The following is a 26499-nucleotide window of genomic DNA, read 5'->3' as shown; positions in this document are numbered from 1 at the left end:
TGTTTTAAAATAATAATAAATAATAATAATTTTATAAATAAAAATACATTTAAAATAAAATGTAATTTAACAGCATAATTGTCACCACCCTTGGACTATCCGTGTGTTTTGATTCACCACGTGTTCTCCGCCCTCATCTGTTACCATGGACACTAATCACCTCCCGCACAGCTGACTGTCATTTGTTAATCATCTTCACTGTGTATTTAGTTCCTGCCTGCCTTCACTCCCTTGTCCGGTATTGTTTGTGTTTTACACGCTGTCTTCCTGTTCCCGAGTTTCATTTATTAAAAGCAGTGTTAATTCTATCTTCCTCCTCGTCTTCCTTGAGCAACCCCGTGACAATAATACTGTAGCTGACAAAACAATTTTGCGGTTATTTTTAGAAACGGTAACACACCATATTTTTACGGTTTGATGCTGGCAACCACAGCTGCCATTAGTTTACTTTTAGATTATTTTTTACAGTGTGGATTTACATCACAAATTCACCCATGTTCCCCCAAAATGTATGAAAGTAAGTGGCCGCTTGAACTGGGAGAATAATAGAGTAGTAACCTATACAATGTGTATCTGATATGAATACAACACATTGTCAAATTATAATAGAAATGATTATTATTGCCACTTCAGTGTGTTTTTACCAACTATACATGTATTGTTTTGCTAGTATTTATGTATATTTAAATGTCTTATATTTGTCTTATATATTTAAAATTATTTCAGTTAATGTAATATTTAAATTTTGTCGATAATATCTCATATAATGTGATTTGTTATTACAACTTTTTTTCTTTTGTCAAATCAACTTAATACAGTGTCTCTTAATACAAACATAATGTGGTTCAGATAACACAATATTTTAACCAATTTCCTTCATTGTCTTAACTCAATTTTACTTTCAATGAACTCAAAAATTGAACTTTTAATTTTAACTTACTTTTTAAGTTAAGAAACAACATTTTTTTTAAAGTGCATGAACCACGTTTCATAATGGAGTAAACACAAAGAGCTGCATCTCTTAAAAGCCACTTGAAACATCTGTGTACGTCCATTGTTTTTGATTTTGTCAGTGGAAGTTGGATTCCATAGACTAAATCAAATATCATTTCAGAAATAACAGATTTAATTCATACACAAATACACAAGATAACCTCCCCTATTGTTCACGACAGACGGAAATGAAAAGTTTATTAAGTCTACTAGAGTTGGCAGCATGCAAACCCACATTATGTATGTTCACAGGCACTGTGCCAAAATCAAAAGGGAAATGGACAATAACAAATTTATTGTCTGATTAAACCCCTAAACCGCATGACATACTGTGTGCACCTGGATTACATGTGAAAACAACAAGAGCCCGCAGAGCTCACACAAACCACTTCATTCATGACTTCATTCAACCAGTTCACTTCTGAATAATTTGTTTATAACAAAGTCAAACATGTGAACCATGCTGAAAAACAACCATCTAAACAGTGATCAATGTATATTTTCTATAACAGGCTTTATTTAGATGTGTGACATTTTTTTCTGCATCTTGCCTGACAAATATCCTTGTTCTAGACTAGAAGTCTGCAGAATAATTTGTTAATGCTATCACTATATTATGTTAGCTGGACAACATTTCAGAAATTTGTAATGAGTGAAAAACGTGAACCAGATGGCTTTGCAGAATATATGGGAGAGTCTGTCAGCTCCTCTGGCATATATCTTATAAATTGCCTGAATTACATTCAGTGTTTGAATTGAAGCGGAGCTGCAGGTTCTCAGATCCCCATACGAGCTCAGGGACCCCATAGAGAAGAAGAAATTGGGGCCACCCCTGCCGTTTCACTCAACAAAATAATAACACAACACTGTTTTCTTCAAATTGTCCAAATTAACTTATAGGGATAGTTCACCCAAAAATTAAAATTCAGAAATCATTTACTCACCCTCAAGTTGTTCCAAACATGTAAGAAATTATTTCTTCTGCTGAATACAAAAGAATATTTTTTAAAGAATATAGGTAACCAAACAGTTGATGGGCCCACTGACCTCTTACCCATATCCCACCTCAATATCAGCACAAGTGTTTTGCTATACAACATCATGAACACAATAAGTACATTGTACTTATTTTTTATGTAAGTACATAGTAGTTACACACCTATAGTGTGACCAAAGTTATATTACCAGAATTAAAATTTGAGCGAAATAAATGAAAGTTAATTTAAATTTGAGTTTTCTGGGAATGTGCTTTGTAATTTGCTTTCACTTGAGTTGACATCCTAAATTTTGTCAAAATTTAGTTTATTTTCAGGTTTAAAATAGTATTTGAATACTAGATCACTCTTGATTCAGAATTCTGGACCCTATTGTATATCAGAGGTACTCAGACATGGATGGAGGTACATTCACACCACAGTTTAGAGAACTGGAACAACAAATCCAGAACCAGAAAAATGGAGAAAGGGGGATTTTTCCTCATGTAAAAACGTTTAATGACACAGACATCATCTATGTCAAGAATAACTACATTCTTCCATGTTATAAATGAGCAGGTCTAATCAGAAAGATCAGGAAGGCCAATGCACAGCCATTTCCAAACTTTACCGTTTTAGCTCACACAGTCGAAGCAAACTCTCATCAAGTCTGTTTTTTTAATATCACCCCAGTACTAAGACAATCAAGACTGGAAACCACATGAGAGAGACCCATTAATGTGCGATGGCTTACATTACAAGAAGGCCAATCTTAAAAGAAAAGGTTAAGGTCAAAATGTTTTGGATCTGCCAAGGTAGGAGGCTGTCACAACAAAAGTGAAGCCCATTGGAAATAAAGATAACACATCTCCTGATTTTCTAGCCATACATAAACAAATCTCTCAGTACTACAGACATTATGTTACATAGATGTAATTAGCATATGCAGAAAAACAAACTACTTCCTTAGTCATGCTCATTTTATGATAACAAAGCAGAGTTATAGTCTAAATTGACTGGCACATGGTAGAATGATTAATTAGTTCTATTGTAAAACATTTTCTGACTTTCAGTACAACTACAATTATAAGAATAAATGAAATATAATAATAAAATAAAAATAACATAATGTAATACATAAGTTAGTTATAGTATAACATTCTCTAAATTAAAGGTACAATATGTAAGAATTTTTTGATAAAATATCCCAAAATCCCTTGCACAGTGTGATATACTGTATTTCCTGCAGTTGTGTACTTACAATATCGCAAAAGTCTCCAAAGATTTTTTTTATTTCAGTGAAATTCCAATTTTAAATAAGTGGCCGTCGCGGAAAAAAAAATGCTTGTCAATGACGCAATATCCAGGCTATCCTCAGTTTCCGTTCATAGCCATGATGTAACCATGGCGACAGACGTGGACAACTGCGCAGTGCGTAATGTTTAGCTTTCTTTCAAACATAGACAATGGCAAGCAGACTTTGGGACAAGCAAGGAGAACTAAAATGAGGATCAATATCAGCGTGGCGTTTTTGAGATGACGAGAGCTCCACGTCCGCAACCAACTTGGACTTGACAGCTTTATTAGACAGCGAGCAAATGCACATAAAACGAATGAATGTTATATAACGTTAGCTCAACATGATGAAATGTTAGACTATGGTCAGTATTCTAATGTTGATTTAGCTTACTACTAGTTTCATTTAGCAAACAAACTAACACGTCGCGTAAAATTAAAACTTTTAACACACATTTAAATGCCGTTTAGTGTGATAGTGTAACGTTAGACCAAGTGAAGCAGCGCTGCATTACCTCACAAGTTTAATTCGTCTAATAAACTGACCTGTGTGAGTAATCCAGCACTTGCGGATAGTTCGGTAGAATTATGTCACAGTGTCTGGTTTGTGTTTCCCTGAATGTCCACTAGAGGTCTCTTTCCCCTTACTTTCACCATTCACTCTGGAACTGCAATTCCCACTATCCTTTGTCTTCCTCATCACTCATCATTGCACACAGCTGTTTCTAGTTACATTGTTTAGTTCTGTGTATAAATACCCTGTCTGTTTCTGTCCTTGCCACGGAGTCATTGTATGTGGTCACGACACTTTGGAGTTCTGTTCGTGTTTCTTGCCGGTTTCTTGTTTTGTTTGTTTATTTGTATTTGGATTGCTACATGGACTTTGAACCTTGCCTGGATGACTACGAGATGGATTACACTTTAATAAACAACTATTTCCATACTGCGTTTGGATCAACCTATTTTCCTGTGTCCCCGTGACAAATTAAATGTCCTCATCACTGCGTCATCAACCTACACCTTTGTTATTGTTGGAAACTGCGCCCTCTTGTGGCATTTTTTTTTTACATATTGTGCCTTTAACAGATTATAAAAATCATTAAAAAATAAAAAAAATAAAGAATTTTAAAAAATTCAGCTTGTCCAAAGGCCAACAACCAAACTAAATTCCTCCAAGATGCTCTATGCATACACTGTCAATGACTATTGTTGTCCCAAGAAGTGACTCAGCTCATAAAAAGTATTACGTTTTGTTTTTACGTGCCATTCTGGGCGGCAAGACGAGAGAACCCCTGAGGACCAGTTAAAGTAATAAGCTATTAGAGAGACAAATCGCATTTGCCTTTCAAATAGAGCCCAAAATAAGCAATTAACCAGAAAACAACCACATTAAGCTTTAAAAAGCAGCAGTAGGTGATCTGATCCTTTCACACTCGCCGCTCCATGTGGGAAACATTAGCCGTCTCGCTCTTAGCTCACTGGCACGGATTAATCTATAGACGATGGGGCCTCCTTTCACACTTTTTGTGTCTCTCTCTTTCTTTTTTCCCTTTCAGAAGAAGACAGGTCTTAAAAATGCACGCCAAAGTAAAGAGCGTGTTTCTGTGTGAATGAGAAAGCAGACCTAAGTGTGTGTGAGGCCCTATACGGTGTCCGGACGGCATTGTTTACTCTGTGGTGTGGTTTCTCAGGGCAGTGACTGCTCCTTGGGTGTCCCCACTGGGCGACGAAGAAGACGCCTCACGCGCCTCGTGTTGCCACTCTGTCTGGAGCGCTCAGCCCATAAGCTCCACACACGACTCAGCCAGCGATTCCTAAAGAGGATTTTTCCAACACTTTCCCTCTGTAATTATATCTGCACTCTCTGTTCTGCTGCTGATAGAAAAATAACCACTTCATGATGGGTTAGAAGGAGTTTGGCGTTGCTGTAGTGACAGAAATCTCTATACACTTAAATTCCCATGAGATTCTGAGAGTCAGACACAGAATCCAAGGCGATAGGTTGTTCACGAAGGTCTGAGCCATCAATTAATTGTTTTTCTATGGCTACGTTCCTACATGACAAGGACACGGTAGTCAGTACAGTTGTAGAGTACTAAATACTAGGGTTGTGAGCCTGCCAGAACTGAATTGAGAATGCTTTAAATCCAATTCAACTCCTCAATTTGAATTTAAACTGACTGATTGATAGATAGAACAATACACAGAACTAAAGAATGACTGATAGAATGACAGGCAAACAGATAGATAAATAAAACGACAGATAGACACATAGATGGATAGATAAATGGAATGACAGACAGAGACAGAGAGATGGATGGATGGATGGATGGATGGATGGATGGATGGATGGATGGATGGATGGATGGATGGATGGATGGATGGATGGATGGATGGATGGATGGATGGATGGATGGATGGATGGATGGATGGATGGATGGATGGATGGATGGATGGATGGATGGATGGATGGATGGATGGATGGATGGATGGATGGATGGATGGATGGATGGATGGATGGATGGATGGATGGATGGATGGATGGATGGATGGATGGATGGATGGATGGATGGATGGATGGATGGATGGATGGATGGATGGATGGATGGATGGATGGATGGATGGATGGATGGATGGATGGATGGATGGATGGATGGATGGATGGATGGATGGATGGATGGATGGATGGATGGATGGATGGATGGATAGATAGATAGATAGATAGATAGATAGATAGATAGATAGATAGATAGATAGATAGATAGATAGATAGATAGATAGATAGATAGATAGATAGATAGATAGATAGATAGATAGATAGACACAGATGTATCATATAAATAGAAAGACAAAAACCGACAGACAAACACATAGACAGAAAGATAGATGGACAGACAGTATAAATAGAATGACAGACACATAGACGGATAGATAAATAAAACGACAGACAGATAGACGGACAGACAGATAGATAGATGGATAGATGAACAGACAGACAGACAGACAGACTCGAGACCCTTGTGTTCTACTCAGCTGTCTTTGAACACAAGAGCTGTGTTTCCTGTGTGAACGGTTCCAGACTCCTGTTATCGGTTCCATGTTGGAAGTCTGTTCTGGTCTCTGGTGGCTGCTGCTGACAGATTTGATGGAATGGGGGATTTCTATAATGCAGGTGTCCTCATTGACCTCTCCCTCGAATGTAAACGAACACTTATCCATCATCAACACGATACTCTGCGAGAAGAACGCAAGTCTTGCGTGGTTTCTCACCAGGTGAACAGCCAAGATTATGTTCATCCAAACCTGCACCTTTTTAATAGCTCCTTAATCAAATACAATGTACCTTTTGCACACGATAAGCTCTTATTCATTGTTTGGCTAGGTAAGAGTCCCCTCTAGCTTGACAAGCATGGAGACAAATAGTCAAGTCACGCTGGGGCCGGTCCTCCCTGGAGAATGATGTAAGTGGTTTTAACTGTCCCTCTGACAGCGTTCACAATGGAGATGATGCTGAGGACATTAATGACTTGGGGAAAGTGATATAATGAACAGTTTTGCTGTGTGAGGATCACCTACCTGCCCTGTCACCTGAGAGCCTGTCTGCAGATCTTCTGCTGCTGTCAGGCTTTCTGTCACCGCAGGTAATGGACCTGATCCCGAAGAACAAAGACACAATAAGGCCTTTACCACACACACACACACACTCTCTCACAATACGCTCCCGCACTCTGGTAACAGCACCAAAAGGGCCCCCCAAGAGAATGGATAGATTACATCTCTCCTCAGTAAGAGTGAGTGAATCCCAAACAAAAAAAAACTAATTTTGAACAGCCTGCTCCTTTCAGCAGACTCCATATCATGATGCAATACTCACATGAATCTGCTCTTTCTGGATATGACCTGTGATTTAAGGGGATCGTCTGAGAGGAGAAAAGCAGGGTGGGGTTTTCTACGGTCTTGCTTGTGAGGTACTTACTGTAAAAAGTAATTGCTGATTCTACTTAAGAAAAACTAGTGAATTTAACTTACTTTAGAAACTTAGTTGATTTAACTTGATTACACTGTGTACTGTGAACTTTTAGGTGGATGCAATAGTCAAACTAAACAAATCTAGTACATTGTACTTAAGTTTGGTAAGTGTATTGTACTAAAGGCATTTTCACACTGTTGAAAATTTCTGGAGCACAGAATTTGGATAGTAATAATAATAATAATAGTGAAATTAACAACATTTTTAGTAAATACCATACAATTAGTTTGAAAATAGTTAATAGGTTAATATATAGTTAATAGGTTCTGAATCTTTTTTTCCTGCACGCTTAAAAAAATAACTGGGAAGATAAAAAGCAAGCCCATCGGCTGCTACTTCACAGTCATTAATATATTTTGAGTAACAAATCTTTATACATTTACTTTGGTTATTAAGTTTCAGCATAAGACGAAACAACTCGGTTATTATTTTTTTTTTCAACTCGCGCATGCGCATTTGCGCAATTGGACGGTTGAACTTGAGGAAGACGTCAAGACGAGACGACATCGACGAGGGACTTCAGCTCGTGTTCGGGAATGGATGCGGCAGCAAAACTAGGTATGCTAGCCTCTTGAACAACTATTTATCAACTTTAATGTCATTGTATAGCTTAAAAACAGAATTTATTTTGCTCATTGTGCAGTAAGAGGAAAAGACACACTGAAGTAACGTTAGTTTTATGTCGAATGAGACCAGTTGAGACAAGCGGCATAAGTTACTAGATTAAAAAACAATTTTTACTGAACACGTGTTTTATATTAGTTACAGTTTGTATGCTGTGTTAATCGTTTAAGTTTGGGGTTTATCTAAAATGTAAAAACCCTGGCTGTGCGGCCTAGATAGCAGCTAACGTAACTTTCCTTCTTTCTAGAAAGTTCAATGCTCACGTGTCGTTCACATGAAAATTAATTACATGACGCATTAATTAAGAAGTGTAACTAACAAGCAGTTATTACCTTATTTGTCTTTATTTTGTGACAGATTCGCTCAACGTTTCATCAATAAATTCAAGGCTAAATCTGGAGATATTGGCTCCAAACTTAAGATTCTGCAGCAGATTCAAAATGACGTAAGCTCATCGACATATCACAATTATGTCTCGATTGCAAAACATATGTTGCTTTTACTGTTGTTTTTTGCTCTGACGTTTTGCTAGTAACGAGTGCTATTCAATATACATTTTTATAACTTTGCAGAAATCTAATATCAATGCGGAACGAACAGCGTTCTTCATCATGGCCTACCACTACTTTTCGAGGAGGACCACAATGATTTTTACAAGACATCTTTTGTAAGTATTTTCATCTCTGATGTGATTCTTGTTTAACAGTCTAACTGTTCTTCAAACAGTTGATATCTGGCAAGAAGAAAGGCATGAAAAACTGTCAGGACAGTGAAACAAAGTAAGGGTTGGAGAAAAGAAAGTGAAAGATAAATTAAGAGTTTAGAAGAAAAAAGACAGTTAGAAGATACATTTTATATTAGTTTTAATTTATATAACCGGCCATCAGTTTTATTTGTCTTTTCATGCAGTGGTTTGATGAATGTTTTTCCCCCTGAAAAGGCCTTTACATTTAGACACAAAGGGTTATTAATTTAGTTTCATATTTTAATGACTATGTGCTCTTAAAGGGATCGATCACCCAAAATGAAATGATGTTGTTATTTACTCACTCTTATGTTATTCCAAACATGTTTGAGTTTCTTTCTTATATTGAACACAAAATAATATATTTTGAAGAAGTTCGGTAATCAAACAGTTGAGATTAGCCATTGACTTCCATAGTTTTTTTTCCCACTATGGAAGTCAATGGCTACTCTCAACAGTCTGGTTACCAACATTCATCAAAATATCTTCTTTTCAGTTCAGCAGATGAAAAAAAAAAAACCTCATACAGGTTTATAACAACTTGAGGGTGAGTAAATTAAGACAAGATTTTAATTTTTGAGTGGACTATCCCTTTATTGTAACACTCCACCATTTTGTTCCATATTAAACTATGTTATTCCCTTAACAAAGACAAGTTGATGAATACCTCTCTATGAATACCTCTCTCGTCTCAGTGCCTGCACTCAATCGCTCTGGTGCATGGAGAAACATTGTTAGCACTTAGCTTAGCCCAGTTCATTCATTAGGATGCAAATTGAGATGAAGTTAGAAGTGACCAAACACCGCCATATTTTATTTTGTGTCACCATACTTGGCCGTGTAACCACATTTGAATAGAGAAAATGTGGAGATGTTTGGTCGCTTCTCTGTTTAAATAAACTGGGCTAAGCTAAGTGTTAAAGTGTCTCCGCACGCCAGAGCCATTGAGTGCACGCACTGAGACGACAGAGGTATGTATCAACTCGTCTTAGTAAAGAGAGTAACATAGTTTAATATGAAAAAATAGTGGAGTGTTCCGTTAAAATATGTCTTGTTCTATTACCTAATTTTTGTTATATGCTATTCCCATTTTTAGGACTGTGATGACAATGAAGATATGTCCAACATTGAAATGAGTTCTGACAGTGATTCCCGAATCGTCTGCAACCGCTGCTATACCCTACTCCCTGCATCTTGATGCCACAACAACGGCAATCATTCTGGAAGGTACAGTGGTTGTGGATGATCTTGAAAATCTTCCACAAGCAATGAGCTGTCTTTAAAGGAACACTCCACCATTTTTTTTATATTAAACTATTTTATTCCCTTAACTAAGACAAGTTGTTACATACCTCTCTCGTTTCAGTGCGCCGTACACTTAATTTCTCTGACGTGCAGCGAAACTTTGATAGCCCTTAACTAGCCCTGTTCATTCATTAGGATCCAAGCAGTGAAGCTACCAAACACCTCCACATTTTCCCTATTTAAATACAGTTACACGAGTAGTTATACGACCAAGTATGGTGACAAAATAAAATGTGCCGCTTTTCTAAGCGTGTAAAGTGGAGAACTACAATGTATGGAGTAAGGAATAGCACTTGAGAGCGCTTCGACTTGGCACAGTAATATCATCACTACTGATGATGAGAGGATTTTTTAGGAGTGATGATATTACTGCACCAAGTCGAAGTGCTCTCAAGTGCTATTCCGCCATACATTATAGTTATCCATTTTACACTGGTGTAATCATACACCATTCTCGGTCATGTAACTGCTTACCAACGTGTAACTGTATTTAAATAGGGAAAACGTGGAGGTGTTTGGTCGCTTCTAACTTCATCTCTTTTTGGATCCTAATGAATAAACTGTGCTAAGCTAAGTGCTATCAATGTGTCGCGTCGCGCTAAAGCGATTGAGTGCACGCACTGAGACGTGAGAGGTATGTATCAACTCGTCTTTGTGAGGAAATAACATAGTTTAAAGGGATAGTTCACTTTGAAATTAATTTTTGATATGTTTTATCTTACCTCAAGGGCATCCAAGATGTAGGTGTCTTTGTTTCCACAGTATTTTCAATTTTTACATTTTTGGTCAAACCGTTCTTGTCTGTCAGTCATACAATGGATGTTTAGGGGGTCCACGTCAAAAAGCATGCACAGAGAAGTCAAAATTAAACATGATTTAATGACTTGTAAATGTAAGTACACATTGATGGCCTAAGACAAGAAACGAGCGGTTTGTGAGAAAACGAACAGTATTTATATCGTTTTTACCTCTTGTTAACAGCCATGTTCAACTGATCTGGATCAGATGTCCAAATGAACCGAACTGAACCATGTCCAACGTTCCGCTGGAAGTGATCTCGCGCGCGTCTAAGTCACTCATTGTTTACACAGAGATTTCGGAAGTTTTACCTTTCACTGTGAAGATCTAAACATATTTAGATATACAGGAAATCGCAATAAAAAATGATTTCGATATATCTAAATATGTTTAGTGAAAGGTAAATCTCTGTGTAAACAATGCGTGACGTAGACGCGCGAGATCACTTCTTGCAGAACGTTGGACATGGTTCAATACGGTTCAGTTAGACATCTGATCCAGATCAGCTGGACATGGCTGTTAACAAGAGGTAAAAACGATATAAATACTGTTTGTTTCCTCACACAAACCGCTCGTTTCGTGTCTTAGGCCATCAATGTGTACTTACATTTACGAGTCATTAAATCATGTTTAATTTTGACTTCTCTGTGCATGCTCTTTGTGGTGGTGACCATAGACCTGCATTATGTGACTGACAGACAAGAACGCTTTGACCTAAAAATATCAAAATTGAAACCACTGCGGAAACAAAGACTCCTACATCTTGGATGCCCTTGAAGTAAGATACAACATATCAAAAATTTATTTCAAAGTGAACTATTCCCTTAATATGAAATAAAACAGTGGAGTGTTCATTTAAGAGAACTCTAAAGAAAATTGTTCAGTACTGTTTTATAGATACTTCACTGTTTTTCAATTGTTGAAAAGAAAAAAGGAAAGAAAAAAAATCCTTATTTAAAAGGATGTTACTTGTTTGGTTTTGGAATAGTTTTATAAGAAGAGAATTTTAAAGAGAACTGTAGTAGGAAAGGAATTCTGTACCAAACTGTGTGACTTGCATGCTCTGCTTTCAACCACTTTGTAAAGATGTTAAAAACAAAGAAACATTGTTTTTATTGTCTTTAGTACTTTGTTTTTTTTTCTTGAGTGCATTATGTGCTTTATTTCTAAAATGTTGTTGGCGGGCCAGTAATGTTTTAACATATTGTTGTTGAACAAATAAACATTCTAGTGGTTTGCCAAATGTGTTGTCTTTCTTTGTATTCTCAACTCAGAATTTTGAGTACAATTTGCTTGAGAAATTTAAGGCAATCAGTTTCCACACATTCCTCTAGTAAGTAGAACAAGCAGACATGTTAAATTAACTGTTTTGTGTAAGTTCTGCTTACAAATCTCAACTTAAATCTGTAAGTTGCCTTAACTTGAGATTATTAAGTTACCTGTACTCAAGTTTTATGGTAACCTCTACAAATACACAAGTTAACTCTACAAAGAAGTAGAAAGTAGTATCAACTCAAAAATGATGACCTAATTTGCTTGAAAATTTTGAGGCAATCAGTTTCCACAGCTTTTCCTAGTAAAGTCAACTTATTACTTTTTGGCCCTGTCGAGAGAGGCCAACTAAAGTTCTTAACAGAGTTTATTATAAAAAAAAAATAAATAAAAAAAACAACTAAACTTAAATGAATTAAAATAATAATAATAATAATAAAATAACTAGTACATTTTCAATGTAGTAAAAAAAAATTATGAATTTTAAAAAAATGTAATAAATACATAAAAATATATAAAATTGTTAATAAAAGTTTAGGATAAAAAAATGGCCTTTCACCTTTAATAAATAAGTAATATTTATAATAGTTTATGAAAGTTTGGAATTAACTTTTAAAACATGATTACTGCAGTCTTCAAAGGCACATGATCCTTCGGAAATCATTCTGATGTTGATTTGGTGCTCAAGAAATATTTCTTGTTATCAATGATGAAAAAAGTTAATATTTTTGTGGAAACTGATATGCTACTATTCAAAAAAGTTGGGGTCATTAAGTTCAGAAAAAGAAGGAGAAATGAGTCCTTTTTACTCAAAGACATTTACATTGTTACAAAAGATGTCATATATATGCTGTTCAGTGAACTTTCTATTCATCAACAACCCTTAATGTTTTAAAGATTATATAATAAATTAGAAAATGAAAGAAATATCTTTAAAGATACATTTTAGTAAATTTTCTTTTTTTTACTGTATTTGATCCAATAAATGCACCCTTGGTGAACCTTAGGGACTTCTTTCAAAAAAAAATATATTTAATTATTCCAAACTTTTGAATGGTAGTGTATATAAAGCAAAAGCCCAATATATTTTCTTTTTGGACAGGATTGGCCTTTTGTGTGGCTTTATATCACATAAAAAAAATGTGTCCCCAGGTCCAATGAATTTAAGCGATGACTGTAGGTACTTACAAGGTATTTCTGGCACAGCTTGCTCCGGGACCTGTGGTTCCTCTTCAGGCCTTGCAGTTAGACTGTCCCCTTGAAGCCTAAAAAAAATAAAAAATAAAAAAAAATTAACCATTAAAGGCTTTAATTTCAAATAAGTGGCTTGCATTTCTCCCCACAGTTATGATAGCTGTGAAAGATAACAGTGATAATACTATCATGTTCTCCATTCAGAGCAAACTCTCTGCTGAGGCTATGAAAGAACTCTGTGTAATGGATCAGTATCAAATAAAATCTCTATTTTTACCCAGTGTCTTTGCTAGATGAGAACAAGTGGAGACAGTGAGTCTCTATTCATATAAGGTGATGAGACCATGCCAAAGCAGTCTATTTGTCTTATCACTATCAGGGAGGATGAGGATATGGGCAGGCTGGAATGTAGACAGAGCGCAACATAGGGGAACGCTTAAGACCTGACAACAATCTACTAATCGCCAAACAGTGCAGCTGTCTCAAACACCCATCATTTATGATGCCCAATCTCAGAGGACGCTATGATTAGGAGCTTTCCTAAAGAGGGGTTGTTCTTAAAGGAACAGTCCATCGAAAAATGAAAGTTCTCTCATTATTTAATCACACATCCACATGTCGATCCAAAACACAATTTGATACTGCTCTTTACATAAAATGAAAGTGAATAGTAAACAGGTCCTGTCAAGCTACAAAAAACATAAGATCACCCAAAATTGACAATTCTGTCAACAATAGTAATGTTCAAGTAAAGTGTTACCGAAAAAATAGTAGAAAAGCATAAAATACTAAAACACTAAAACAAAATACAATGCGTTATTCATCATACACGGAAAACATTGTAAAAAGGCAATATGGAAAATTCCATCATATTATCAAAGTAGATTGGGCCTTATTTTGATGGACTTTTCTTAGAGTGCATTCAGTCTTGTGTGGCCATGTGATTTAAGAAGGAGCATCCATTTAAAACATGTCAGTCTCACAAATATCCAAAGGACTGGAAAATGAAGACGGTAATTATTTGTCATACCTTATTCTTCAACAATGCCGTATTCTCAAACTATTATTTTGGAGCGGTTTCACTTCAGAACTATAAATCACCAAATGCTACAGTTACCAAATGATAGGCTTGATTCATTTCACATTTCTCAGCATTGCTATTGCATGCCTTTTCCTGTAAGCAATCAGGACAGTTAATAAGCATGATGACAAAAGAAAACAACCCCTTCTCTTTTACAGCTTTACCTGCCAGTTCACTGAAGTTTCTGTAACTTAATTTTTGTCTAACAACTTTTTCCCCCTTCATTCTTTCTCATTATGTAGAGAAGCCAATGAGAAAAAACAGATCTGATTTAGCCCACCATCTGAGCAGTTCATTTTCATACAGCATTATTTTTGAATGAGTAATTAAAATAATGATGTTCAATGACTCATACAACAGTGCTTGATGGAGTCAGTTCCTTAAACATCACAACATTGAAACGATAACATTTTGACTTTTGTAGTACCCAATCCTGTCCTGAACTGGATCAGATGCACTTTTTGATTCATGTACCTCTGTACGTATTGCAGAAGTGTCATATTCATAGCCAATTTAAGGAGCAGATGAAATTGTAGAGTGATTGTGCTACTTCAAGATGAGCTGTTTTCCTAAGCATGTGTGGCTGTAGCACCTCATCCATCACATTAAGAGGACAGACGCGAGCAGATAAGGAATAAATCCCATGACCTTTCTGACAGTGGTGCACTATAGGTCAGTGGATCTCTGGAGAAGATTTAGTAAGGCTAAGAACACACGTTTTTCACAGTTTAAGCTTTATTTTGACTGAGGTTTGCAGGCATATTGCACTGTGTGAGAAAACGTTTGAGAATATAAAATCTTAATAATTAGACAAAATAAGAAATAGGGAAAAAAATGTTGTTGCATTTTTGATTTTGTTTTATTTATTAGTTATTTATATTATTGCTTTAATGATTAAATGTTCCTTGCAATGATTTCCTTTAATAAAACATTAATATTTAATCATATCCTAAATGAAAACGAGGCTGAGATGGATACATGTTCAGTCAACTCTAAATGGCCTAATTTTCACATGATGTTTTCAGGATGTTTTATCAACTGAATTTTTAAAGATGTATGCTGTTTAAAAGTTTAGGGTAAGTAATACATTTCATTTTAAAGAAATTAATACATTTATGTAGCTAGCATACATTAATTTACAGTACATTACTTAGCAAGACATTTATAATGTTATAAAAAATTATTTTAAAATTATAACTGAAAGCTGTTCTACAAAAATATTAAGCAGCACAACTGTTCTCACATTGAAAATCATTGATAAGGAATGTTTCTAGAGCACCAAATCAACATATAAGAATGATTTCTGAAGGATCATGTGTAATGGCTGAAAAAATTGACAATAAATTATAAAAATGAGTTGCTTAAAAAAAAAAAGAATTGATCAAATAAATGCATCCTGAGAATAGGAGACTTAAGGAGGCTTGTTTCCATCACAAAAAAAAGTAAAAAGGTAATTTTCATCGCACAATTCTGACTTTTTTCCCAGCAATTGTGAGTTTACATCAGAATTGTGAGATAAAAAGTCGCAATTATCTTTTAAAATGTTTTATTCTTTGGAGGAAAAAAATCTTCCATAGAGGCTTCTTTCAAAAATACATAAAAATACCAACTTCAAACATTTGAACATAACTGTAGTGTATTTTTATAATTTTGTTAATTTAGAATAAAACTGGCGTTCAGATTATTGCCCATATACCACCAATAAATCAGTGAATCCACTGAATAACCTTGAAGGGCTTAAGTATAATGTTACCATTTTTGACTGTCAATGTCTGGACTTTCCAGACTGCTGTTAAGTACGATGTTCTTCACTCACTGACCACTTGAGATAAATGTCCAGATAAAAGGATTCGTAAGTCTGAGCCTAAGAAAATGTGAAGAATGCTGTCTGCGTCCTCCAAGTAGCCGCATGCCCAGGCAAAGAAATGGAGCAGGAAAAACTTAGAGAGAGATGGGCATCAGTTTCCTCACGTTATATACAGTAGCTGCTTCTGTTTGGCGAGTCTATAGGCAAGTCTATGTGGTACTGAGGAGATTCCAGGTGTACAAACTGACACTTAGGGTTGGACTTATAGGAGTGAATCATTCAGATGAATTGTTCATGTTTTGTGAAGATCAGAGACAAAAGATTGATTCATTCATGAATCGGATATCACTAACGTGGAGTAAAAGATCAACAAAATATGTCAGCAAGGTGGCCGTATCCACAATCTTGCACTTTTAACCTGTGATTTAAACAAATGAACTTCCACATAAATGTGATAAACAGTCAGCAAACAAACAGTGATCTTGTGATAAGCGTTCAGAAAACCTACAGCGAGAAGATGTGTTGGGCATCTCGTAGACTGTGAAGAATGCCTAAAGTATCCGTGGTGAATCTGATATGGAGCAGAAATGAAAAGCACAAAAGACAAAGCCAAACAAAGCAAATGTGGGGCAATGTAGGAGCGTGGCAGCCATCTAAACCAGCAGATTCTTTTTTATCAGAGCCTGGCATCGGACATGAGCACTGAGTCACCCTATCGCAACCAACAGTGTGAAATGTGATCATTTTGCCCAGCCACAAACTACAAAACAGGAAATAAAAACAGAAAACAAGAGATAATGAAGATTATCTCTCGGTGAGTATTATGAATACAATCAGATTTCTATAATGTTTTTAAGATATGCGTGCTTTCTCTCATCCACAGATGTTTCTTCAACTTTGGACACTTTCATGTCCTGGGGTAATTTAAGGTGCATTGTGTAATATTTATATATTTTTTTCATTTATATCTACATACACCCTTACATTGAAATGCGCTGACAAGTTTCTACAGTAGCTCTAAACGGACAAACGCGGTTCGTCATGTTATTCTTTGTGCAAAGAAACTAGCTTAAGTCAGCGAATAAAACACTGCCAATTATGAACAAGCAACAATAATATTCACAATAACATATTTTTTTACTGAATAAGTAAACCTAATTTCTTAATTTATTGTTGTAAAAAAAAAAAACTCATTGCTTAACTACTCTCTGCGGTCCCAGATGACAACATCTTTTCCTATCGGCCACCATAACTTCTGTTGGTTGCAATTCTCAACCTCACCACTAGATGCTGCTACAAATTACACAGTGCACCTTTATTTAACAGACAAAAAACACGGATCCGTTTGAAGGGTTTTCCATTATTTCTGCTTTACACTTCTGGCCTTCGGGGTCTATACGACCCCAACAATTCATTGAGTTATTGTACAAAAAATATACATTTTTAATCAGGGCCTGAAGTTAATTTTTTTGGCCACCGGCCACTGTGGCAGGTGGATTTAAAAATTCACCCGCCACAGAGACTTTTTACCAGCCATTTTTTTTTTTGCCTCATAAACGTAAAAAAAAAAAAAAAAAAAAACCCGGGAATTTCACAATATTGTTCTTTAACTTGTAAGAACACACATTTTAGTGCTGTCAAGTAATAATAACTCTAATAACATACATAAAAAAAAATATTTTTATTCATTGATTTTGACAGACACACACACACAACATATAGTAGCCTATATACTCAAGTTCTCAACAGATAGACCTACCGCAGCTCGTAAACAAATCACACGCGGCTGTGTTGATGGCGGATTTAGTCACGTAGGCCTACAGGTCTTACTCTTAACAGCTTTTAGTTACAGCGTTCAGGAACGGTTAAATATGAACTAAATTAATAATGTTATTACTGATAAAATTACCGGGTACCGGACATTTTCTCACCGGTTCCCAACTCCCAACATGCACAGTTGCACATGCACACACATCTGTGCAACTGTCATTGTACTGTAACCTACAACAGCGACGCGTTACATTATCTCATCCCATCTCATCAACAGTTTAATACTCGCACACGTAGTCAGAATCTTCTTCTTCTTCTACATCTTCTTTCTGATCGCATGAACGTTACGAAACAACAGTCGCTGTCATAAATCAGCCGCTCACGAACCTTGCCATTGCCGCCGATTGTTCACTTTGTATTAAAATGTCTTCTTTACTTTTCTTTTTCTCATCCTCATCTTTTTGTTGGCTGTTTGTTTTGTTTCAGCTGGCCTCTTTACCCCAGTAATGTGCCGCCACATTTTAGCTAAAGTCCACCGCAATAGCGGACTTCGTTGAAATGTAAAAATCCTAATGAATCACTCAATTCTCATTGGCTACCCGCCAATGTGGCAGGTAGATTGACAGTGTTACCCGCCAATAACAAAATTCACCCGCATTTGGCAGGTGGTCGGGTGTTAATTTCAGGCCCTGTTTTTAATTATACAAATAATATATCCTTTTTTTTTTTACTTCTCATCTATTCATTAATGCTGTGTTTTTGGAGATATAAAGTACTTTTGTATCCATATACCTCACAATTCCTTAACTACACCATTAGCTTGCATATGAAATATTATTTTTTTTATGATACATGACATTTATGCTCTAGTACTAGCCATTCAAAGCCAAATTAATTAAACTAGTCAGAGTATGAAAAGTTTGTTTTAAGAGCATCCATTTTCTAAAAATCCAAAAGGCAATGCTGAAGAAACACCCAGATGTGGAGTCTTAAGATAGACTGCACATCTCATAGTCACCTCAGTAAGATGAATGTTGTGCATTACCGCAGCATGTAGTCATTCACCTTTAGCTCTCAGAGCTTTAACTCTAAATTGTTGGAATGCTGCGTGTGGCCCTCATATCCGGCTAAAAGGGGTTTGGTTGTGGCCTCTCAGCAAACAGAGGTCAGGATACGTGACTCGTGACTTGACTGAGATATATGGCGGTGCATTCTAGCGTGGACCTGATGATGACATTGTTCACATTGTGTGTACCGCTTGACATGTTAAATGGAGGTTTGCAGAACTGGCAAGCCACATGCTCTAGTGGTCTGCTGAAGTCATTGAGTAGAGTAGAGCTGTTGGTAAATGTCGAACTGTGTAAATATTTACCTTGCACACCTTGAGCAGATGTTGAGAGTGACTTTGGCCTGGGGTTCTGAACAGTAGGAGCTGCGGCCCTGGCTGAACTTACTGCCAGACGGCAACAGGCCAGTGACCCCCTCCATTCGCAGGTCATCCAGATCCTCTGAGAGAGAGAGAGAGAGAGAGAGAGAGAGAGAGAGAGAGTAAAGGATGATTTTAACTACTGCCTATTGATTTTGTTTGAAGTCTGAACGATCCTGATGATGTCAATCAACCTATTGTTTTTAATAATAAAATTAATAGGTTTATATAATTTTTTTTGTATTTTAATGTTATTTTTGTTAAAATAACAAAAACAACAAAAATAATTGTTATACATTTTTAACTGAATCAGAAAATTCACTCAATTTATTCTGACATTTTTACAGAGGATTTAACATGAGACACGTCTTGAAGCGTCAACCTTATATTTCAATATTGTTCATATATATATATATATATATATATATATATATATATAATTTAAATATTAAAAGGGGGTACACTTATTACAAACAGAATTAAGAATAACAGGGTTAAATGAAGAGGCCTGAACTGCATCTAAACTTCTATACATAAACTTCTTTTCATAAGTCCAGCTGATCGACCATTTAAACCAGCTTATAGTTTAAGCTGGTTTAAGTGGTTGCTCAGCTGGATTCATGAGAAGGACATCTGTTTGGGTTTTGTTCAAGTTCCACATATAATGACAGGCACAAAACAAATATTTCTATTCAATAAATCTGATTGAATGCTCTCTGATTACTGTTGTAAGCGGTCCTACTTGACCCGCTCCGAGGCGGATTTGAACTTGTGTCTCCGGCATGGTAGGTGCATTAACTAGCTTAATTCTGTTACACTCACCCCCCTAAACAGCACTCCCACCCGGGTCACGGCACCAAATGTAACCAGGCGCACTAACAATGACGACCGCAGTCTCTCCAGTGCCAGTGCGCCCCTTGAGGCCAGTGAGGTTTACCCGCACAAGTCTTAACTAGCTGGCCTCCTTTACACTGGCATTACAAACAGACTAAGAAAAGGACAGAAGAGGAGAGAAAATACATGAAGAGAGAAAAATAAAGCTAACAGCACGGAGTTAGGCAACTCTATACCCTCTGAGGTCACTGGTGACCCCCTCGTATATATGTGAGCATATGCTCTCAGCATGATCGCCTGCAGCCAGCTAACAGTTGCAGATGGCTGGACCAGAGAGATGTGTTTCTCTTTACACCATAGCTGTAACTCTATAACACACTCTCAAACACGCTACTCGCCCGCCTATTCACTACCCTCCTACTCATTCATTCAAGTTAGACATCAACCTTACCAGTATTCCTCAATCAATTCATTATAAACAAAATAACAGAAAAAGAATATTACAATTATAAAAGAATGCCTGTTTTCCCAAGGTGTATAACAGCGTAAGTATATTTTTTCTGCACAACAATAACTGAATCATTCACCTTTACTCAATTCACCTTTACTCAACAAGGTTGCAATGTCCGATAGACAACGATAAAGTGATGTTACCGCAAGACAGAAAACAAAAGAATAGGAAGAATCATCAGCAAAACTTGAAATGGATCAGCGATTTACTGCAGAGCAAGTACTGAACACAATCAAATATTTGTGTCACTTGATGGAGGATCTGGTGAAGAAGCTGTCAGCGATTAAATATTGATTTTGAAGATGTTGAAAATTATAGTTTTGAGAATCTGTTTGAGATTGTGAATATGAGCCAGATGCTGACTGTCCTAGGAAATGAGCTCTGATGATGACAGTGATGATGGTATGAAACATCTCCTCAAACTGAACCCTTCCAAGCTCCAAAAGGTAACAAAATATGCTTTATTTTATTCTTCTGTAATTGTTACGCTAATATTAGAAGAGTTTTATATTATCTGCGATCCATCCGTGTTAGATACAGATCCGGAAGATCTGAATAAAGTATGTAATAATGATTGCTGAAACATTCATGCATTTAAGTTTTTAGCTACATATAGATCATTTGTGATTTGTTGCTTCTACTTTAAGCAATTTTTATATACAGTATAATAATTTTACATCATTTATAAATTAATAATACAAATAATATTAAAGTATTATTAATATATTATAAAAACAATAGGTTAATTTTAAAATTGTTACTTGTTTTAGGATTTTTTGGGGACTCACTATATAGCAATAAACTGTATATATACAATAGCAGCCTAAAAGCAAGCAGAAGTGTATAACCTACACTGTAACCAATTTAACGTTTTGTACCAATTTTATTATATAATTTAATAGATGGTCAGTTGTGCGTGTAATTGCTTTAACCATGGCTCATCAAATCTGATTTCACTCAGATTTCACTCTGTTTCATAATGGCAAGTTGACAAAGCATGAATCTCATAGGGAGTTTCGTTCTCATGTCACAAACATCATGATCCAGCAAGAGCGAGGAGAAACGGGGTAAAGTGAGCTGCGTTCCGTGAGGTCTGCGCCTTACACCTGTGCCTGTGGCTGTAGGTGTTATATACCAAATGTAGCACTTAAGCTGAAACCGCACAGCTAGTTGACTGTGTGTGGAAGGACACACATGAAAAAGCACCTTGTAAGACAAGTAAGTGTAGCTAATGGCAGGAATTAGACTTGGCCTATTCAACCACAAAACTCTTACACGGCTCACTTTACATCTTTCATTTGCCTCGTCATTTTGTTTGAGCTGCTAATGTGGGAAGGGGCCCGCTGGGAAACAACTTATCAGTCGCAATTAAAGCCCCGAAGCACACCTTTTTGTGTCTGAACGCTCCATGGCGTCAACATGAGATTCCTCCCATAAGGCTTCGTGCAAGCATGGAGAGCATGTGTTTGTGCAAAAGGGCGGTCCCGCTTGGCACAGGAATGTGGACACTGCCTTGTTCGTGAAATACCAGAGAGTGTGGTGATATTACATGCCTCATTCATCATCACAGGTCTGGTCCAGCTGAGAGAGACAGCCAGAGGCCATCTCATACACACACACACACACACACACACACGCAGCATTGTACATGAGAACACAGCTGTCCACCGTGAGAAAGTCTTTCTTTTCGCATTAGGCCACAGGGTGTGTGGTTCAGCGTTCAGTTCAGGGGGTAACTCATGGCAATATGGCAGTGTTTAACTTTAATGCCGATATGAGATGGCGGAGACGTATCATTTGAGAGAAAGATGTATAAAGGTAAACACAAGAAGAGTGCAATCCAAATAAATTTGAAATGCAATACATATAAAATGTCTATCCCTTTGGAATACACATTTTTGATATGAACACACCAATAAACTTGTTAAACTGAAAAGCATATTTTTCAGTCAGACATATTGGGCGTGTATTTTCAGTATGCATTCATTTAAATTGCTTATTTAACCAGTCCTACTAACCTCGAACTGGGGTCTCCGGTGTATAGGCAAGGCATGCTCACGAACAGTCTCTAGAGTCAGTTGCTAGCGTGCCTCTTGAGACCAGGGGAGTGAGGTTTACATGTATAACTCTTACTGGCTTACACTAACTCCCCCCAAAACCTCACTCCAATCCGGGTCACTTGCACCATATGTAACCAGTCCTATACGAGCGCCTCCAAATGAGATTCGAACCGGGATATGTGGCGTGGGAGGGCGCCCTAACAAGTATGCTAAAGAACACAACCACTAGCATCAGTTGTTAGCGCACCTCTTGAGACCAGGGGAGTGAGGTTTACATGTACAACTCTTACTGGCTTACAGTAACCCCACTCAAAACCTCACTCCCATCCGGGTCACTTGCACCATATGTAACCGGTCCAACACGAGCAGCTCCAAATGAGATTCGAAACGGGATATGTGGCGTTGGAGGGCGCCCTAAGTACGCTAAAGACCACAACCATTAGCGCCAGTCACTAGCGCACCTCTTGAGGCCAGAGGAGTGAGGTTACAGAGACATAGGTTATATTGGCCAATGTTCGTTAAACTTACAATCAGTATAATTCTATTTTGTTCAGTTTTCAAATTTCTAATTTATTCAGTTAAAAAGTATGAACATGTTTAAAATATGGCTGACTGTGGAACAAGGTATATTCAAATTAAAAAAATGTTAAAATGTATGAGAACGAATTGGATTTATTGATGATAAATATATAAAACTGGTTATTGTCAATTTAATACGCATTAAATTTATGAGTTCATTTTTATTTTTATACAAAAAATATTAATCAGAAAAAAAAATGTTTTAAGCATTGATAATAATAACAATTGTTCCAAGCCGATCTCACCGGAATTCGTACGTATTTTACGAGGTGGCCAATTCGTAACAATTCATTCGACCTCACTCGTACGAATTAGTACAAAATTAGATTTGTGCAAAATCGTACATATTTTACGAATTGGCCAATTCGTATGAATTCGTACGAATGACCTACCCCTGACCCCGCCCCTAAATCCAACCATCACGTGGGTTTAGACAAATCGTACAAATTCGTACGAGTAAGGTCGTATGAATTAGTACGAATTAGTCACTGTTTAATCACTCGTACGAATTCGTACGAATTGGTCGTGAGACAGGGTAGTTCTTGAGCACCAAATCAGTATCAGCCGCAGAAAGCCTCGTTTTGGGTCTTTTTTGGGTCATTTTAACTCTTATAAATATAATCAGCAAGTTACAACAATTCATGTGCTTGTCGTCTCCTAATTAGGACCCAAAGCAGATAAATAAAGTCATTTTTAAAACAAAGAAAAGAAGCAGTGGTAGGAGGATGGCTAGTATGATGGCTAGTACTGTATGTCAATGCAATTTGAAGCTTGTGACATAAATGTGCACATCGACACACATTCAGCTTTGCCAAAAACAGGAAAAAATTACTTTTTAAAAACATATTCAAATAGAAAACAATTTTAAACTGTAATAATATTCACAATATTACAGTGTTTTTGATCAAACAAATGCAGCATTGGTGAGAAGAACTTACTTATAAAAAATCTAATTTATTTCAAACTTTTGACCTGTTTATTACCCTTTTCATTTATCTTTTTTGAGTGTATAACAATCACTCTTTCCAGTCCTGAAACTCTATCAATGGATGGGAAAGACTATGAAAAATCATTGGCTGATATAATCAATGCAAGTTCCGAGTGCTTTTCCATACGGGGGTTGATGTGCGAGAAACTGTGCCCATAAAAAAAAAAAAAAACATCCTAATTAATTGGGCTTCCATTGAACGTCCTTCTGTAAGTGTTTTCCCACAGAGCTTTGGCTAATTTCTTCTTTTATGTGGGCTCAAAGCTGCTTGTTTCACAAATGCAGCAATGCCGAGCCAGAAGTGGACTTTAAGACTTGGAACAGTCCTTCATCGGCCTGACAGGGATCTGAACTTTTGCCATAGTAAAGCAGGAGACTGCAGAGTGGGCTTTTCTTCTATTCCATTTGGAAAGAACTGACGCAGGAGGAAACAAAGGTGTCTGCAAAGCTCTTAAACGGTACACTGCCATTCCTTAATAAATCTGCCAGGACTGCCCATCCAGCAAAGCAGAAAAATAAGACATGACATGAAAACACATTTCATTGTGATTTGTTAGAGTCTTATCTGAGAATTTAGAGCCTGCCAACAATATAAGACAAAGAGGCTTTGAAAATAATCTTGTTAAAGGCACACTAAATTTGGTCTGATGTATTTTAATTCCTTTAATCAGCTGGAAAATGTGAAAAGAAGTGTTCATTACCCTTACAGACCCATCACTGACTTAATGTGCTCTTGCAATATAAGACATGAAAGCCTTAAAAAAAAAAAAAAAAAAAAAAAAACTTAATCAAGCTTCCTATAATATAACATATTTACACAAATTGTAAAGAGGAATCAAATAGGCTCTTTCACAGAAAAGACAATCCCACAATGCAATAGGTGAGAAAATTCAAAGTGGCAGATAATGCAAAGAGAAATGTTTATGAATACAGTATTATTGTAAAATATACAAAATAACTATTTTCTATTTGACCACATTAAAAAAAATTAATGGCAAAGCAGAGTTCTATAGCAACCATTACTTGACAATCATCAGTGTCACGTGATTCCTCAGAAAATATTCTAATATGCTGATTTATTGATTAATAAATATTTCTTCACAATGTAAAAACGTATTCACTGTCACTTTTGATCAATTTCATGGATTCTTACTGGATAAAAGTATCAATTTATTTCAGTAATGTCTCACTGAGCCCAAACCTTTGAATGGTAGATCAATTTAAGTTACAACAAAAAAAATTTGATACTGATATAATCGGCCAATTAAAATGCTACGCTTTTCTGTCTAAACTAAATTAAAATAAAATATTAAAAACAAAAATAATAATAAAATTTAACAGTCATTAAATGATTAAATGATTTTAAGATGAGGGCAAAGGTGATCTAAATGTGAACAGCACATGCAAAATTATATCACGCACAAAATATCCAATATTTACCGACACTAATAAATAAAAAAACTCTAAAGGCTCGTTCACACCAAGGACGATAACTATACTGACATAGTTCTAAAAATAATTCTAAATAGAAAAGAATAGCAGAGTCCACACCACAACTATATAAATCTATAACTAGATTTAGATTAAGTACACTTGCGCCCTGTGCTTAGACCATATGCTTAGATCGATAAAATAGGCCCAGAATTAGTGTATGTTGGTGTGGACGCTAATATAGTTATCATTATATAGTTATCGCTCTTGGGTGAAAGGGCCTTAATAATCTCTAATGTTATACATCTCTCAGTATACCATTGAAAGGAATTACATTGACAGTTAAAAAAATAAGTAAAAACTGACCAATTTGGTTCCATGTATATCCAGATCCATTTCAATTACCATCTAGCTATGTAGGCAGTAAGTAGCTCACTATTTTAGATCAGGGCTAAATGCTGCCAAAAAATTATAATTGTTTTCGCCTGTACATAACCTGTATATATCCTAAACTTCTGTCTACTGTCTAAGTCACACTAGATGTTTTAGATGTATAAAACTCATTTAATCTCAAATGGTTCAGAGAAAATCTCATCTACCTCACATGCACCATACAAACGATACCTTTATATTGCACATTTTTTTGATAACGCTGAAAAGCAAAATACCAGCAGCTGCACACATCCAGACAAAACAAGAGCACAGCATCTATGTGAGTGTGTGTTTGCAGCAGTCATGCGTTACTGGAGTGTCACTGCATACCTTCAGTGTGGAATAAATC

The 26499-nt window shown here is 36.4% G+C and overlaps 1 protein-coding gene and 1 long non-coding RNA gene across 2 annotated transcripts in view; one reads left to right on the top strand and one right to left on the bottom strand.

Annotated features, from left to right (window-relative positions):
* Window positions 1-26499, bottom strand: part of c22h8orf34 (chromosome 22 C8orf34 homolog) — an 87983-nt gene that overhangs the window by 17531 nt on the left and 43953 nt on the right. The window contains exons 8-10 of the mRNA XM_039666833.2: window positions 19262-19397; window positions 13226-13302; window positions 6840-6913 (exon numbers count right to left, since the gene is read on the bottom strand). Of these exons, the coding sequence (XP_039522767.2) occupies window positions 6840-6913; window positions 13226-13302; window positions 19262-19397 (287 nt within the window). The remainder of the gene's footprint in view (window positions 1-6839; window positions 6914-13225; window positions 13303-19261; window positions 19398-26499) is intronic.
* LOC148969601 (uncharacterized) lies at window positions 7725-10327 on the top strand. The gene is made up of 4 exons (XR_016149387.1): window positions 7725-7851; window positions 8275-8362; window positions 8490-8584; window positions 9759-10327. It is a non-coding gene; the product is annotated as an uncharacterized LOC148969601 (long non-coding RNA).

The sequence above is a fragment of the Pimephales promelas genome, chromosome 22 (assembly GCF_988280905.1).
Source record: "Pimephales promelas chromosome 22, fPimPro1.hap1.1, whole genome shotgun sequence".
NCBI classification, from domain to species: domain Eukaryota; kingdom Metazoa; phylum Chordata; class Actinopteri; order Cypriniformes; family Leuciscidae; genus Pimephales; species Pimephales promelas.
Note: the sequence above shows the minus strand (reverse complement) of the source record. Positions and strands in the feature narration are given on the sequence as shown.